General features: G+C 41.3%; 1 protein-coding gene across 1 annotated transcript; it reads right to left on the reverse strand.

Annotated features, from left to right (window-relative positions):
* Positions 1 to 16,050: 16,050 nt before the first annotated feature.
* LOC102799197 (carbohydrate sulfotransferase 6-like) lies at positions 16,051 to 17,304 on the reverse strand. The gene has a single exon (XM_006809094.3). It carries the CDS (start codon positions 17,302 to 17,304, stop codon positions 16,066 to 16,068), a length of 1,239 nt encoding a protein of 412 aa, XP_006809157.2. The 3' UTR covers positions 16,051 to 16,065.
* Positions 17,305 to 18,973: the final 1,669 nt, after the last annotated feature.

An 18,973-nucleotide genomic window follows, 5' to 3' on the forward strand; every position in this document is an offset into this window, starting at 1 on the left:
AGAATATTTTGCTTGGAATGTGAAACCAAAGGCTATTTTGACTTCTTAAAAATGACCAAAGCCAATTAATTTTTAGGGTGCGATTTAAGCTGTCAAATTCAATAGCTTGCAAACCTCCATCTTCAAAATGTTTGACTAAATTACCTTGCCTAATATAGTGGGTTTTGCGTTTCCATATAAAATCAAAGTTTAGCTGGACTACCAGGACATTTAAACAATGGATAATCCGTATCCGCAACAAATTTTTGCTTTTCTCCTCAACAGAGAGCATTCCCCGATTGAACAACAGCGCCGTAAAATAAGAAGAATGGTGCCTAATGACCAGTGTTGGGACTAACGCGTTATTAAGTAACGCGTTACAGTAACTACGTTATTATTGTGGTAACGAGCACGGTAACTAGTTATTATGCCAAAACCAGGAACGCGTTACTCGTTACTGGGATTTAGATAGGCTCGTTATTCGTTACTTCGTGTGGTGGCTATCGCGGAGCTTCCACAGATTCAGTAACATTAGCAAGTGGTGGAAACCAGCAGGTGGATGAGGGAAAAGGGAGGCAAGAGGAGAGACCCGAAGCGGCCGCTGGTCCGAGAGTGTCAGGTGAACTGAACTTCAGGTAAGATCTGGGTCAGATATAAACCAGGTTTAGGTGGAGTTTATTTTCGTTATGCTGACTTTTTCGTACTGCGTGCTAGCTAGCATGACGGAGTTTCTATACAGCTGGGTGGGTGCTATGTTACTGATGTTGAACTTTATTTTGTTCATAAGGTTAATTATTAGAGTTGCCAACCGTCCCGTAAAAAACGGAATCGTCTCGTATTCAGAGAAAATATTACACGTTTCGTATTGAGGTGAAAAGACACACAGTTTGTCCTGTACTTCAGCTACAATGAAAAAGACACAAAGCTGGAGTTATTCTGTGTTTACGCTGCACAGCTGCCTCTTCTTCTCTCATCCTCTCACCCTTCCTCTCCTGTTTCTACTTCAATCATGAAACTGATCAATGATCAGCTGATCGGCTTTTCTCTCTTGTTTATTTATCGCCCACTTTGCACCAAAAAGAGGAAACCAGCGGATGTCGCGGTAAACAACAGCAGCACTTTTAAGCTTGATCAGCTGTTGTTAGAATTTATTTAATATTAATTAAGTATCAGCTGATGTTTGCTGGAGCCACAGCTGTAAACCTGCTGGTCATGATATCGGTTTGAAAATGTGGTGAGAGGGAAACATGAAGATGAAACCAGGAGATGACAGCTGGTAACTGTGCAGGGGCGGGTCTAGCAAGGTGTTGCCAGGGTTCCATGTAGGGCATTAAAAGGGAAAGGGGGGCACAAGGAAATACTTTTCTTATTCTCATTTAAAATGTCTCACTTTTAAAAAAATAATTATCTGAGTCTTACAACAAACGATTGATAGATTGATACATATATACCATCAGAACAGTGTACATCACTGTCACAACAGTGTTTATTTTCATTCAAAGGCTTTATGATTTTTCCTATAATGGTGGGCCGGTCTCTAGTCCAAATGCCCGGGACGATTTTTTGTCCCAGTCCAGCCCTGTATGCAGCTCATCTGCAGTCTGGTGTTACCTACATCTTCCTATTCAGAAGGCAGAATTTCCGAGTTCTGAGTACATTCGAAAACACCACGACTGCAGTTTTTGTGTTGGATGTAAAAAGCAGGCTAGGATAGAATCAGGCGTGGGATTTCTCTCGTGGAAATATGCACATTATTTTTTCCTTTCTATTGGTAGGTGGCACAGTGCACTTGTGGCAAGTAAGCTAGAAGACTGGCAAAGTTATGGAAGCAACACATGAACAAGAGAATTCTGAGTAAAACCAAAGTTACTTTCCCTAGTAACTAATTACTCTGAAAGTAATGAGTAACTTGAAGTAACTGAGTTACTTTTGATAGAAGTAATTAGTAATGTAACTAAGTTACTAATTTAAAGTAACTTACCCAACACTGCTAATGACAGAGTTAATAATACAGACTTTGTAATATGTCACGTGAAGATTCAGCAGCCAGATGAAGTGTTTACTGGCAATTGACAGTGATAGCGGACATCATCATCACTATTCCAACAATCCTCTCCACACAGACAAGCATAAACACACTCAATTATCACTAAATCAAATTTAACACACGTTTGTAATGATGCTAATTCAGTTTACAATAGGGTTCATTCGCTCAGTCAGCAGGTGGCGGTATTCTGGTGCACTGGGGAGTAAACTGCCATTAAACATACAGAAGAAGAAGAAAACCCCTGCACATGTGCGGTACGGATCGGGTAGACCCGATTAGTACTAGAGATGGACCGATCCGATATTACGTATCGGTATCGGTCCGATACTGACCCAAATTCCTGGATCGGATATCGGCGAGAAATAAAAAATGTAATCCGATCCATTAAATATAAAAAAAGCACCTCACAAAACTTGCTACACGGCGTAACTCGGCTCATAACCGTAGCACCTCGCAGCAGTGTGCCTCACGTGTTAGAGCGGCTGCTACCAAACCAGTATTTCATCTCCGAGGAAGTTTTCCCAGAGAGAAGTAAAGCAAGTGTGTAAGTTCATCTCTGAATGTCTGTAAAGCATTCCCGCGTTAAGCTTAACAACCGATATATGGAGCGACTGCCTCTCTCCCCCTCCCCCTCCTGCTCCTACTTCAAACGTGAAACTGATCAATGATCAGCTGATCGGCTTTTCTGTCGCGAGTCCGTCTCTCTTCTTTGTTTTTGGCCCACTTTGCACCAGAAAGAGGAAACCAGCGGTTGAACAATAGCAGCACGTTTAAGCTTGATAAGCTGTTGTTAGAATTTATTTAATATTACTTTCTACACCAGGATCTTTTTCTACATAGCTGACAATTGGTAACTGTGCAGGGGCGGATCTAGCAAAGTTTAGCCAGGGGGGCCGATACGGCATGAACAGGGAAAAGGGGGCACAAAGACATACTTTTCTTTCTTATTCTCATTTAAAATGTCGAGCTTTTAATAAATAATTATCTGACTCTTACACCCAAAGTTTTAATCTGATGTAAAATATATATACAAGTCCATTACTGTATATAGTAACTGTTAAGTCTAATAGACTACTATACTACTTTTTCCTTTGGGAAGATACCATCTGTGCAGTCTGCAATTCTGTTGAAGAAAGATGTTGAATCTATTTAATTATTCTTGAAAAATAATTTATTTCTGTGCATTTTCCTCCCTGCATCAAATTAAAATTGATTACATCGATTAAGCATCATGAGGTGGGGGTGGGGGTAGTTCCCTATTTTTTTTTTGCTGGGAGTTTGCAACCCTATTAGTTAGGTTGCTTAATATTTCTGCTAAGTACTCTTTAAAATACCAGAATAGGAAGGATGGAGTAGGTTTAAGTTTATTAGATTGGTATTACTGAACTATGAAATATTTTGGGCGCAGTGTATTTTTTACATACAGGTATAACAGAATAGCTTTAGTGTTGTTATTTATTTAAACTTGAGCATAAACTTATACAAAATGCAGCAAGATATTAAAAAACGTTTTATTGATTAAAAAACACACTAAATCGGATTCATATCGGTATCTGCAGATATCCAAATTTATGATATCGGTATCGGTATCGGACATAAAAAAGTGGTATCGTGCCATCTCTAATTAGTACAGTCTGACTTTGCACATGCGCAGTAAGGATCGGGAGTCCAAATCTGTCACTATCTTTTTATTTTTTTGTTTTTGTCTACATTATATTAAATGTTTCATTATCGGAAACATTTTAAGAGATACTTATTATTCTTAACATCTTAACAGATACTCTGATCTGTAACTATCGTAAAATGCTTCGACCGGAAGTAGACACCTTTCGCGCATGCGGGGTACCGATCGGGTTTCCGGTACGGATCGGGTAGTGACAGGGTGAGTGAGTGAGTGAGTGATTCGTTCGCTCTATGATTCAGCACAGGAGGGAGGGGGTGAGTAGCTCAAATGTGCTGTTAGCATGTTAGCAGAGCGATGCTACTGTGAACCGAGGAGCTATTTTCTTGATGTGAGCTTCTACTCAGGGTTTTTTCTTCCAGTTCAGAGCAGAAATTTTTTTGTTACGATACTGGATGTTGTGTTTTTCTCCACAATTTTAATTATAAGCTAGATACATTGCTGCTAACAGCAACAGGGATGAGTCAGTTGGACTTGTGAATCATGATTCATGAGTCAGTAAAGTGATTCTCCAGTATTGAACGATTCGTTCATGATTCGCGCATCACTACGTCAGACTTAACGACCAGATAAGGAGCAAAGAGTCGGCTCTAAGAGCCGTCTTGTTTCGACCAACACATCACCAACAACCATGATGAAAAACGCTAATCTGCTTCCATCACCATCAGCTGATTAACATTGAGCTGCTGCAGTCAACACCATCAAACTAATTTAGTGTTTAATGTTATGTTATTTAATGCTTTTATTTTTAAATCTTTACCAGCGCTTAAAGACTGTAGATGTTCACACCTGGTGTTAGAAAACCAAGCTCACAGCAGTATTTTTTTTATAACAGGAAATTTAATTTTTTATTGGTTACAGTGTTTATTACCACTTTTATCAGTAATGTACTTCCTATAAAATATAGATTTGATAAGTTACCGGTTTATTGAAATCAGCTAGTGAACACATCGATCACTTTATTGAACTACACGCCTTACACTCTTGTGAACTCTGGTTACTAACAGCAGGTGTGAATGTTTGGAGTCCAAAACGCAGATAAAGATTAGAATAACAAGGCAATGTAAAATCAGTTTAATGCAGTTGACAGTAGCAGCTCAGATGGAACTGTCACGGCTGGGCAGCAGTCGTGTGGTGGAATGAAAGAGGACCCAAGATGCAGATGGCAGTGGAGATGCAGGTGGAGATTTTGTTTAAGGTGAAAGACCCAAGGTGAGGGCAGAACTAAACATAAACCTAAACTGGTGAAACTAACACAAACAGAGGACACAAAGCGAGGAACAGAGAGACACGGAGACATACCGAAATGATGCAGAGAAATGCGGACGACGAGACCAGGAGCACAGGCAGACACGCAGTATAAATACACACACCAGGTAATCAGGAAATGCACACAGGAGGGGACACAGCTGGAACTAATGGGCATAACGAGACACAAACCTACAAAGTAAAACAGAAAGCTCACAGACTGTTTCACAATACCAACTCGGGGACACGAACAGAACACAGAGGAAGGACACAGGTAGGGATGATAGAAACACTAAACACACAACTCAAACCATAAGAACAAATGCAAAACAGCAGAAACTGGAAAATAATAACAATAAACTCAAAACACTGGGTCAACGACCCAGGACCATGACAGTACCCCCCTCTCAAGGGCTGGCTCCCGACAGCCCCAAAACACAAACGGACCACCAAGCCCAGGTGGGCGGCGGGAGGTCCAGGACGGAGGGTCCAGAACAGAACAAAACAAGAGACCCCCAGGAATCCAAACAAAAATGTCCAAAATGCTCACAGGGGAGCAGAGTCCGAAACATAGTTCAGGTGGCCGGCCCGGGGCCTGATATCGCGAAAGCTCACATAGCTCTGGTGGTCGGCCCAGAGGTTGCCAGCCCAGGAGTCCAGAGTGAAACAGTTCAGGGCGTCGGCCACGCGGAGGGCAACGGCAGTGACGCAGGCGAAACAGGTCCGGAGGCCGACTGCTCAAAAGGCAGCGGCGGCAGCAACACTGTTCAGGAGGGCGTCCACGATGGCGATGATGACCAGCCAGCGGCCTAGAAGATGGCCGGTGATGTTGAGGCGGCAGTTGGGGACCTGAAGGCGGCATGGCCCCCGCAGCACCAGGCGAGGCAGAAGCCGAGGGAGAGGCCGAACCAGGCGAAGCTGAGGCCGAAGCAGAGGCTGCTGTAGGCGACACTGAAGGCGAAGGCACGGAGGCTGACGAGGATGAAGACTCTGAGGCTGGACCAGACGAGGATGACGAGTCTGGACCAGACGAGGATGAAGACTCTGAGGCTGGACCAGACGAGGATGAAGCAGAGGCTGGACCAGACGAGGATGACGAGTCTGGACCAGACGAGGATGAAGCGGATGCGGAGGCTGGACCAGGCGACGGCGTGGGTGAAGCTGATGGTGGAGCAGCTGGTGGCTGGACGGGCTCCTCAGGCCCCCCAGCCGATGAAGCAGGAGGCTGGACGGGCTCCTCGGGCCCCCCAGCCGACGAGGCAGGAGGCTGGACGGGCTCCTCGGGCCCCCCAGCTGATGAAGCAGGAGGCTGGATGGGCTCCTCGGGCCCCCCAGCCGACGAGGCAGGAGGCTGGACGGGCTCCTCAGGCCCCCCAGCGAAAACAGTCTCAGAACCAGTGGGCACCGGGGCCCCTGGCACACACAGGAGTGAACCAGCAGGCACACGGGCCTCAGGAAAACACAGAGCTGAACCAGCAGGCGCACGGGCCTCTAGCAGTGACAGAACAGAACCAGCAGCAGCAGTTTAAGAGCCTCAGACACTTAAATGGAGCCAGGATGCAACGCAATTAAGAGCTTAGTGCTGGTCTAAGAAAGGGCAGGTAAACTAACCCATGTTGGGAGACTTTAGTCGATCACATCTAGAAGTTTTGATGCGTCACTACAGGTGGGAAATATCTGAATTAGTGAATTTATGGAAATGATATCCAAATTTAAGAGTTTGATGAAAAGAATTCATATTTTCTTAAACTTTATAAAACAATCCACAATATTTTTTGAAGGAAAATGTCCTTCAGTCAAATGTTTTCCCTCCACTCAAATGAAACATTCTTTGTCAATAAGCTTTTGATGAGCTCGTAAAAATAAAATACACTTTTAAAAAGCCTTTGGAACACTTTCCAGCAAATTCATACATACAGACCAACGAGCTCAAGAAAAACAAATCAACATGTATTTCTCATTGTCCGTGCCGGAATACCGCCCATAGAGAGGCCAAAGCCAGAGGTGGGAAGTAACAAAGGGCAAATACTCCATTACTGTACTTAAGCAGAATTTCCAGGTATCTATACTTTACTTGTACCAACTTTTTACTTCCCACATTTCTGCACGAATATCTCTCGGCTACCTTCTACTCCATGTAACAGGAGAGGAACAAGACAGGTTGTATTTAAAGGTAAGGACTGCTCAAGAGCATTAAATAAACTGTAAAGTTAAATATTACACATCAGTTGCTCATTTTGTAAATCAGATATTTGATCTGTATGATATGCAGTTGTGTTTTTTTCCCTTTTGTTAAACACCCTGCAAAACAAACTGAGCTTTATAGTTGCTTGTGATATTCCGAGGTTGCAGGAAAACCGGTTCAGTGCTGAATAAACAGGTTAGTTTGCTGTGCTGTGGTGGCTGTACTATTTTTCTGTGTAGGTGGTTTATGATTACAGTAATTTGGCACATTATTTAGACACAAGTCTCTTGTGGAATTTTCCTTCAAAAAGCGCTACTTTTTAATTTTGTGCGTGTTATTATTACTATTATTTATGGTGTATCTATATTGAAGAAAATCACGAGATGACTGTTATTTAATGTTTGATTTGTAGTACAAAAAACATGGCATCCATCCATCTTCTTCCGCTTATCCAATTCAAGGTCACGGGTGGGAGGCTGAAGCCTGTCACAGGGTGAAAAGCGGAGTGCAGGTCTGTCGGAGGGCTAACACAGAGACAGACAACCATTTGTTATCTAAAATCATGGGGAACATCGACTGTGTGGGTCATTATTCATCCAACAATTAGCATATCTCTGTCATACTCTCTCAGTCATACTTACAAAAAATACATATAAAGATCTAGTGCAAACCATCTATGCTGTCTTCAGTGTGCTGGTTCAGCGTATTCTTGAATCCTAGTCTGTACAATTACATTTGGCCTCCTCGACACAGCCTCTGATTGGCAGCTACAGGCTGACCTGGGTAAACAGCTAAAGTTCCCTCCAGACATGATCATTATGTCTGAGGCCTCAAAACATCTGATCATGAAGCAGTTAATGCAGTACTTTTGTTAAAAATGGGATTGTTTCTGTTGTGCATTTCAATAATTTTATAAAAGTGTTACGTAAGGCCCAAAATGGCCTCCGTACAAGAAAGTAGTAGCTCTAATATTGACCAGTAACGAACCACCACACGCACACTGCAATGGGTTACACAAGATTTATTTGTTCTTTCTCCGGGTAAAACTACTGGCTGAAGACACAACTCTGGCCAGGAATCCAAGGCCCAAAGCCACCGCGGTCAGGGTTGTTAGCCTTTTCAGGCCTGACTTCGTTCGAGGCTGGGTCTCCACATCACATCCTGGGAGCTGGAACTTCCCCAAAACTGGTCCAGTTTCCTTGTCAGGGGCACAGAGAGTCTCCAGTCCAGTGTTTGTTTTCCTGCCTCCCAGCACATCCACTCACATCCCAATAAAAATGAGTCCTCCCTCCAACATCCTCGGATTATTTTAAAAGCAAAACCAGGCCAGGTTAAAAATCTTTTCCGTTAAAATGTGCACACTTCATCCTGGATCTTCGAGGCTTCCCTGCTACACCAGTGTCCTACTAAAAAAACAACGACAACGCCTACTTCCTGTTTCCTCTCCCCTTTATAGAGAAGGGCTCCAATCCTCCCCAATCAGCTGTTCCCTGTACTCAACTCCAAATAGCTGGCAGCTGGACTAGAGTAGAATCTCCACTCCCACATGGGTGTGGCACATACCTCACATCAAACACAAACACCAAAGCATGCAATTAATACAAAACAAAATCTAAAGTTATGCCAACCCAAAAGCTTAGTGGGGGATTCTCTCCATCCTTTTCCACCATGCTATACTCTGTAACAAAAGTCAAAAACGTCTTTCAGAAACACAATGAGCAAATTCAGACCTGTCTTCTTTCTGGTATGATCTAGTGATTGGGGGGCCTTTCGTGCAGTCTGGGTGAAAGATAGACTGATCCTATATACAGTATCCAGTATCGGTCCGATCCTGACCTAAATTACTGGATCAGATATCGACAAGAAATAAAAAATCAATTAAATATCACAAAAGCGCCTCACAGAACGTCTGACATGGCGTAACCCAGCTAATGACCTTAGCACGTCGGAGCAGCAGCTGTTGCGTGCGAGACCTGTCGGCGGACTGGAGTTGCTTCACATTGAAGGCATCTGGAGCCACAGTAGGAAAAACGTTTCTCCCTCTGAAAACGCTACGTCCAGATGAACAGAATCAACTTTTGGAGATTTACTTACCTGGATGATAGAGCATGCATCAAGATGACCATACAATGATTAGACTCAAGTTTTACTTTGAAAAAACTGTGTTGCAGGCGAAACAGTTCCGTGGTTTGAGAAAAAATATGAAGAACACTTTTTAACACTTTATGGGAAACGTTGTGTTAAGTTTCGTATAGAAATTACACAGGATTAAAAAATGTGATAGAAACAGCTTACACTGACATCCATATTGATAAAAGATGAGTGTCATGAAGCCTTGTTTGCATTTATTTGCACTGCTTTCCACTCTGGATGTTTATTTATGTTGAGCTTTAAGTATGAAAGGTCCATTCTGCAAACTGTTTTTTTTTTTTTTGTTGACTATAAACATTATTTTGTGCTGATATTGCACTTTTTTTTCAGAACCATAGAGTTTTTGAAATCTTCATAAAATTGCATTTTAAATTACTTTTTGAATATTACTTTAAATACTTAGATTTAAAGTTCTGCTAAAAGTTTAAATAAAAAGATCAGTATTGCTGAATTCAAACTCATCTTCTTTCTAAGGGTTGATCTAATGCAGGGGTGGGCAACTCCAGGCCTCGAATGCCGGTGTCCTGCAGGTTTTAGATGTGTCCTTGATCCAACACAGCTGATTCAAATAGCTAAATTACCACCTCAACATGTCTTGAAGTTCTCCAGGGGGCTGGTAATGAACTAATCATTTCATTCAGGTGTGTTCTCCCTCATGGTAAATAATGTCTTGTGTTGTTCTTCTGCACAGGGCCCCCCCCTCCCTGACAAGTCTGTCCTAGGTTGGCAATAATGTTAATAAACGTGAGCACAAAAGAGAGGAAGGCACCCTACAATGAGCTGAAACATAAGCTTGTTATGTGTTCCTGCATTAAAGCATATCCTTAGCAGATCATCCAGCGACTGTGGTGTTGCATGAATTTGCCCCGCTTCATAATTTTTTTTTTTACCCTTGTGTTTCTTCTTCCTTTCTTTCTGTGTTTCTATTTTTCTCTTCTTACCCCTCTAATTCCAACGTGAACCGTAAAACCTTAGCCCTAGACCCTGAGTAAAATTAAAGCTCTAAATCTTACAACATTTTTTACTCAAATCTTAAACTGGTGTGAATAAAACACACTATAAATTATGCATATGCTATATTAGGGGAACATCAGTAAACTCCTCAAACAGAAAAAATGGGTAAGAGAAAAGACAGAAAGGAAGTCCCTTACATGGTATTTCCAAGTTTGTTTGTTTACTTTTTTTGCTGTGTGTTAGGAAAGATTATTTCTGTTGCATTTACAGTCCAATGAGTATTAAAAAAAGTAGTTTTATTGTATTCCAAAACTAAACAACTATTCCAGGTTCTTCCTTAGTTTCACTGAATATCGAGCTAACAAAGATGAGGAAGGATGACAAGATGATTATACTTATTAGTGACTCAGCCAGTGGATGGTACTACAATGTAAATTATCCTTTGATTATAAAAGCTTATCACCCCCTTAAAATGTGAAGTCAACAAGGTTTCTAACAATAGACTAAAATACACAGGAGTGCATGTCATTATTTATTGCTGCCAGTAGTCACGAACAGTTTCTGACTGATTCATCTTACAAAGTGAAATAGAAACAAAAAGCTCAGATATGGAATGACAGACGTGTTTCAAGTCTTTCTAAAAGCACACATTACTCTACAGTAAACCTCATTCTCTCACAGTGAGTCGCTGAACTGACTGACATTTACTGCCTTGTGTTCAGTTGTTTCACTCTTCAGTATGGGAAGCATCTTGCCCAAGGGCAGCCAGCAAACAAACCGCCAACGTTCTAATCAGTAGATAACATGCGCTATGTCCTGAGCTACAGCGCTTCAGCCACCCCTGATAATAGAAACATATTTATTCAATCCAAACCTTCTTTGTTTTGTTTTGATTGATACTTTGTATCATTACTTTTGAAACTCTGAGAATGTAGGTTAAAAGTTGCTGAAATTCAGAATCAGTTAATGCAATACTTTTGTTAAACACCTTTATCTGAAAGTCTGTGTTTCAATCACAAGTGGATTCTTTAATTTAAAATCCATAGTGATGGCGTACAGAAGTAAAATTACAATAATTATGTCACTGTCTAAACACTTGTGCATGTAACTGTATCCTACATATGTTAGAAACACCCACTTTGGACAACTTACTACAGATATACATAGATTTTACAGTATATGACAAGTACTGGCTTTCTAAGACAAGCATTCATATTTCTGTAACTCCATTAAATTTGTTTTTCTTTTGTCACGGTAAGGATTAATAGATGAGCCATATTTTGCTGTAGTGTGTGATACATATGAGGAAACATGACAAGTGACGCCAAAAGCAGCAAACCTGTCTACAGCCAAGTCTGTCATGATAAAGTGGCAAGTAGCGTTACTACTCCCTCTTGTGCTGACAAGTTGCAATAACACCAAAAACAAGAAATGACTCTAACACACTGGCCCCTAATTGTTCTTTGGCAGAGCACATAACAATTTCACATTTCACAAAAAAAAGAGCCATTACTTCAATAATTACAAAGGCAACAAATACTTAACGAAGAAAGAACGAAACCTTTTGCAAATTAATCATCGTAATTTGTATTGGCTTCAAAAAGGTGGCGAATTTTGGTCAAGAGCCTTTCAATGATCCTTGTCTTAGTTTTTTAGACCCCCAGATCTAACGAGTCCTCCTTTGTCAGGATACACCTCAAGCACTTTCCAAAGAATGTGGGAACAACGTGGTGCTTTGGATTGAACTACGCAACATCAACTCCAGATGAAAGGCTTTTTCTTTCTTTGTTCCATTCTTGCCTTTCTTGCAACAATGGCAAATATTCTCAAGTCCATCTTTTCCAGAAGAGATGGGACAATTATTGAATTTGTTTCCATCTTCTTAGATATTGTTCAATCCTTTTGAAAACTCCTGGTGGGAGAACTGGTTTTCCTTTCAGTAAAAGAATGATTTGGCGTAAGTGGGATAATTGTTGCGATCATCAATTAATGTAATGGGACGGTCAATCAAAATGTCTTCCACTTCGCGCAATATAGTGCGTAGCCCTTTGTCGTCGATGCTTTGTTGCATTGTCTCACTCACAGCATGACTATTATGTAATTTCTTCAACCCATTTAATTAGAACAGGTAGGCATCCACATCAGTCAAGTCGAGCAGCCACCTCTACTTTTTCTGGTATACCGAAAAAGTAAATTGGGTGGTTGTTACATTAAAAAAGTCTAACTTGTAATTTGAACACAATCATTTTGTGTTTCTATGAACGTAATTAAATCATGAAGGATCTGTACGAAATTCAACAACTTAATTTGTTCTTGTTGAGATGACATGATACAATCTAATAAGAGTGGTTAGTTGCTGAACTCATAAAATTTACAAGATCGCACGAGATTTCAAACTGCAGGAAAATCACTGGCGTTAAAAGAGGCAGACAACTACACACACACCAAGTGCATGCTATTGCTAATTATTGTGGATTAACCTGTGAAGGACAAAAACAAAGAAATTCTACATCAAAGACAGGAAATCATAGCTTGTTGGCATGGTGGTTAGTGCTGTTGCTTCACAGAAAGAAGGTCCTGGGTTCAAATCTACGTTCTGGTTAGTTTGCAGTGGTTTCTCTCTGGGTTTTCTGGTTTCCTCCCACAATTAAAAGTCATGCAGTGATTCTAAATTACCCGTGAATGTAAGTGCAAATGGTTGTTTGTTTCTGTGTGATAGACTGGTGAGCTATCCAGGGTGTACCCTGCCTCGTAACCTATCACTTCAGGGTTATTTCCCAGCCCCCCTGCAACCAGGATAAAGATAGGAGGATGGTAGTTGTTGTAGACCCATTCAATTTTTATGGTAACCAGGATCTACACTTTGTTGAACCGTATGTAATATGAAGACAACATGTAGTGTTTAAGTGACCAAGTAGTATTGGGGTAAAAGTTATTGAATAGTGTTGAAATAAAATGACAAAATTGTGAAGGATTAAAATATTCCAAGAGCTCAACTTACTTCATCTAAACATGTTTCAATCGTGTTTTATGAACACAAAATGCACAGGTTTATTGAATATGAAAAAGTTGGTTTGATTTAACTCAGTTGTTTAAGTTTCTGCCAAAGCAAAACATTTGTGTGCAACCAATGTCCAAGTAAATGAATCAAGTAAATCCAGCATGGCCTTTTTTTCAGTGTACTGTGAGCTTCCTGAACTGCCTGTCCATTTAAGTCTCTCTGAAATGGAGAGCACTTGTTCCTTGCTGTGATCTTATGTGTGCGTATTTAAAACCTCAACTCTGCTGATATAAAAGAGACCCAAAGCAGTGCAAAAGAGATTCAAAACCAGTGTTTTAATGAGTAGAATGAGCCATTTAAAGTTTCCATTGATTGAATATACCTCAAATTTGAGTGCTTATCATGTAAAATATTGCAAAATATAGCAAATTTCCAAAAGTGTACAAGTGAAGATATTGTTTAATTCAGAAGTCCATCTTTAATGTAAGTGTTTGGCTCAAAAAAATCACTATCAACATTTTCCCAGATATCACCCTAAACACAATTAATAGTAGTTAATTTACCCCCTTTCTCTTACTCTGAAGAGATAAATCAACATGATTTAACATTTGCTACTCATTCAAGTCATTTTAATGTAATCAAATATTAATGAATAAAATTAACTCATTAACAAACATAAATAAAGATGCTGAGCACGTTTATGGAGTTTAAATAAACATCTGAACATATTCATGGCTGCGATGCACAGCGGAAGCGTCTGTGCTGTTGAGATCTGACTTCGTCATTGAGGAGTTTCAAGTGGCAGCAAAACGATGTTTAAATTCTCTGCTCTTAAATAACAGCATTAACAGCTTAGAGATGGCCTGAGAAGGGGAAGATAATGTAACCCATGCTGGGAGACATTAGTCAGTCACATCTAGAAGGTTTGATGTGTTATTTTGGGAAAAGGAGAAATCCCTTTCCTCCCGAGTGTTTGGATGCTGGCCTCCGCCATTTCCCCTACAGATGAAAGCTGCTAATTAACCAGATGAATCAAGTATATTACACACATTCTGTCGAAGTAATTGAAAATATATGTGACGCCATTAAAGGTTTATGGGCACCACTGTTATTTACAAAATAAAAGTAGATAAATTAAACAAAACAAAAAAACAGTAAAGTTTCATTCGACCATTTCTACAGAAGCCCCACCCACCGCTGTTCAAGCCTTCTGTTTGCAAGCAACAGAGAATCATAAGAAGTTCCCATGAAAGCAAATAGTTTCAGACAGCAGATTGTCAGGGCTCTGTGTGCGGGCAGGCGGAGAGGAGGATCCAAACGCAGGACTCAGACACTAACTTGAAACTCAAAAACCTCAGCTTTATTGCTGGTACAAAAACAAAACATGAAGTGAACACTGAAACCGGAGAACAGAAACACACACAGGCATAATCTGATGGTACGACGCGACACTGGGTTAAGGACAACACAGGGCTAATATACACAGGGTGGTAATCAGGGAATGGGTAACAGGAGGGAGACACAGCTGGGAGAGATCAGGGCTAACGAGACAGGGGGAGCTAAGCTGCACACACTAACATAAGACAAAGACTTTCACAATAAAACAGGAAACAAGAAACCACTAAACAAAGATGCAGACCCGACACTGAGAACTAAACCTAAGAACTGATCCCTTACCAAGAATAACAGAAACACATCTATAATGATAATAATAATAATAAACGAAGCACCAGAACATCAGAAAACAATCCATAATGCAAAAATAAACCAAAATATAAGAAACTCAAAATGCTGGGTCAACACTGACCCAGAACCGTAACACAGATGACCTGAGAAGCTGCACCAATGCCCATTATAACATAAATATGATTTTTATTTTTTTTTATGGAGATAAATTTAGTGTAACTTGTTATTATTCTCCCTTTTGGCTCCATGTGTCGTGTTAATTTTGCAAAGTCCTCAAGTGGAGTTCTTTTGGGGGCGATCGTGGCTTAAGAGTTGGGAGTTCGTCTTGTAATCGGAAGGTTGCCGGTTCGAGCCCCGGCTCGGGCAGTCTCGGTCGTTGTGTCCTTGGGCAAGACACTTCACCTACCGCCTACTGGTGTTGGCCAGAGGGGCCGATGGCGCGATATGGCAGCCTCGCCTCTGTAAGTCTGCCCCAGGGCAGCTGTGGCTACAACTGTAGCTGCCTCCACCAGTGTGTGAATGTGAGAGTGAATGAATAGTGGTATTGTAAAGCGCTTTGAGGGCCCCGAAAAGCCCTATATAAATGCAATCCATTATTATTATTATTATTTAACTGAGTTTGTTCATTTTCTGAAAATATGTCCAGATTTGGGGATGGAGATGATTAAAAGCTTAAAGAAATCACATTTTCTACCAGAAAAAGCTAAATTTATCATCACAGATTAAATGTTCTATGATGTTTATATGTGATGTTATTCTGTCCGTGCAGACAGCAAGAGATATTTGATTTTCATTAATTTCTCATAGTTGGTTGCTGTATTAAAAGATGTATAACTGTCAACTTGACTCATTTTTTTTCAGACTGATATCAGATGAGCAACATTTATGGCAGGTTTTGGAGACAGTGTTGGTGTACTTTACAACCTCTTTTTGCAGCAATGAATAAATAAATAACTATAAGTTTTGTCTACTTATAGAGACACTTCAGGAAAAGTCATGTGATCGTGGCATGCAAACACTAAATGTACATTAACAGAATACTGTGCTGCCTTTTCACATTTCAGTCTTACCACAGTGTCCGCGCTTTAAAAATGGACATTATGACAGTGTTCTCTGTTTTTAACAGTCATACCCTAATGTAGCTTTTTGTGCAGTCCATCTGTCAGAAAGTCTTTCTCATTCTTGTTGTAACTGTTGTCCACATGCTGTGTTTTATCAGGTGACCAGCTGAGCTGTTCTTGTGGTACCAGCAGATCTACGTAGAGACTCTTCTGCTCTATTTCACTGTTTACCATCCTGTACCCGAGATAAGACATGGCCTCTTCACACACTTCCTGTACTCGTTTGACCGAGTTGTGTGGCAGCATGGTGCGCCAAGCCCGAGAGATGTCAGTGGCGCTTCGCGATGTGATGTCAAAAGCCTCTTCAGTGGAGCCTTTGCCTTTTCCGTGGGTCACCTGGTAGATCCATGTGGCCAGCTGTGTGGTCATCTCCAGACCTACAAACTGATACAAGGATTTGATCTCCTTGACTGGGTTGCGCGTCACATCCTCGTAGCGAACCAGTTTGTAGCGGCCTTTTAGAAACGGAGGAGGCTTCAGGACCGCCCTCTTAGTGATACGCAAGTGGCTTCGACAGATCTCCTGCATGACCTGATACTGTACCTCTGATTCATTGATGGATTTCTGCTCCAAGACGATCGCGTTATCACTCACTAAGTATCCAGCTACCTCTTCCTTAGACCGCATCACTGCCCGTGGGTCTCGGACCAGGTGGATGATGCGGAGATTTAAGTTTGGGTCCAGCAATAGTGGGTAGAGGGATTCTAGCTCAAAGATGCGCACTTCCTTGTACACCACATGAGAGTAAAAGCCACACACCTGCTCTACAATCTTCAGGTCCCGAGGTTTACAATTCTGCTGGCAGTGTGTCTTGTTGCTGAGCTGATTACGTAGCATGAGAGGACAGGCCGGGGGTGAGCACAGAGCTCGACTCTGACTCCACATAAACAACTCATTCTGGTTCTCCGGAAGGTAGGACTCCATCACTGAGAAGTCACACTGGAAAAGGCTCCGTAAGAGATCCCTCAAGGCCATTCGAAGTGCCCGTGCACCATTTTGCCTCAGCTGGGTCCACACATGCCAGCCAGGCTCCATAAGATAGAAGACAGATGGGTGCTGACTGAATACCTGGCCCATGAAGGATGAGCCTGATCTCCATGATGACAACAATAGAACGTGGACTTTGTCATTGGAGGGTTGCGGGTCATAGAGGCTGAGGTGCATGTACCAGCCGCTGACCAGCAACAATGCTGCCCCATATAGGATCACTAGGAACTTCGTGGTGTTGCAGTTCACTCTGAAGTGCAACATTATGGCTGTGAGCTGCTGTCAAGTCAGTGGTGCTTTGTGTGAATTCTTCTCTCTTCAATCTTGTCTTAAGCTGTGTCTCTTTTGCTGCATAAAAAATACACAAATAATATAAATTATTTTTTTTTATAAAATACCAATTTGTTTGCAAATCCTGTCTTTGCTGGAAAACCTGGCATGCCACTGGTTGTGAACCACCTTCTTAAACATTTTAAATCACATGATACAATTTTGTATATGGTGGAGAAACTAAACCGAAACGGCAAACCAGTGATACTTTTTGTAAGGGTCATTTCATCTTAGGTCAGCACAGAATTTTAGCTTCAAAAATCTTGCATACTCCTTCTCTGCTTCTGTTTCCCTTGTTTGTCTGTGTGTGTGTGTGTGTGTGTGTGTGTGCAGTGTTGGGGAGTAACGGAATACATGTACCGCCGTTACGTATTTAAAATACAAAATATGAGTAACTGTATTCCGTTACAGTTACCGTTTAAAAAGGTTTATTTAGAATACAGTTACTTTGTTGAAATAAATGGATTACAGGGCGGTACTTCCCTGTTTCATATTGTGGCGGGTCAGGACTGTTTGGGTTTTGTTTGACAGCTACGTTCTGTTGTTCCAGGCGGCAGCGTTACGGTTGCCATGGTTACAGGGTGACGCTCTCTCTCTGCGTGTTTCCTGGGTGAGAGAGGCCTTTTTGTTGTTGTTGTTGTGCTAAGCTAATAGGCAGAATGCTACAGGTATAGTTCTAAAGAATGTAGCCTCATAGGCAGTGTAGTCCGTGCTGCAGGGAGAATGGACTGCCATACCCGTTATGTGTCTGTGAGCGAGGGAGGGAGAAAAAGGAAAAGTATGAGCTGTCATCGAGCAAAAACGGGAGCTGGAAGCATGTAAATATAATAATAACCACTGCAGCCAAGAAGAGAGCCTGACTAGCCCAGTTGTAAGTAAACTATTAAGACTCGACTGTACACTAGTGATGGGTCGTTCGCGAACGAAATGGCTCTTAGAGCCGACTCTTTGAAGTGAACGACACGAGCCGGCTCCTTATTGGGGCCGTGAGGGGTTTTTTTTCTTTCTCTCACCCTCTCTCTCGCCCTTTTTTCCGCTAAACTCCGCACTTTGCGCTAGGCAGAGGGGGGAGGGGCGTTAGTTACACTCGCAGTAGCACAGGAACAGAGCCAGAGAGAAAGAGAGCGAGGGACAACAACGTCACATTAGAAAGGTATAGTAATCATCCACTATTTTCAGTTGCAGATGATAAAGGATTCAGAAATCATGCAGGCCCATATGACAGAGAATGTGCATCTTATTTTGTTTTAATATTTTAATTTATATTTAATTGTGTTGTGGTTTGCAGTGTTTTGAGTTGTTTCAAGTTAAATTTGTTTAAAAGGAAAAAGCTGAAAATTTAAATAGTTAAAAATTTAAAATGTAAATAGTTGTTTTTTGTATTATATGATTTGTTTATTACATTTTATGTGGAGTGAATAAATAAAGTATATTTATGGTGGCCCTTAAAGACAAAGTACGTACAACTCCAAAACACGTACAAACTCCAAAACACGTAAAAACTCAGAATCACGTACAAAAGACAACAGAAGTGCTCCAGGTTTCTAGGGCGCAGTGTTGAGCTTTTGTTACCTAGTGGCTACACAAGCCAGCAAGTACCAAC

The sequence above is a fragment of the Neolamprologus brichardi genome, chromosome 7 (assembly GCF_056152115.1).
Source record: "Neolamprologus brichardi isolate AB-2024 chromosome 7, ASM5615211v1, whole genome shotgun sequence".
In the NCBI taxonomy this organism is placed as follows: domain Eukaryota; kingdom Metazoa; phylum Chordata; class Actinopteri; order Cichliformes; family Cichlidae; genus Neolamprologus; species Neolamprologus brichardi.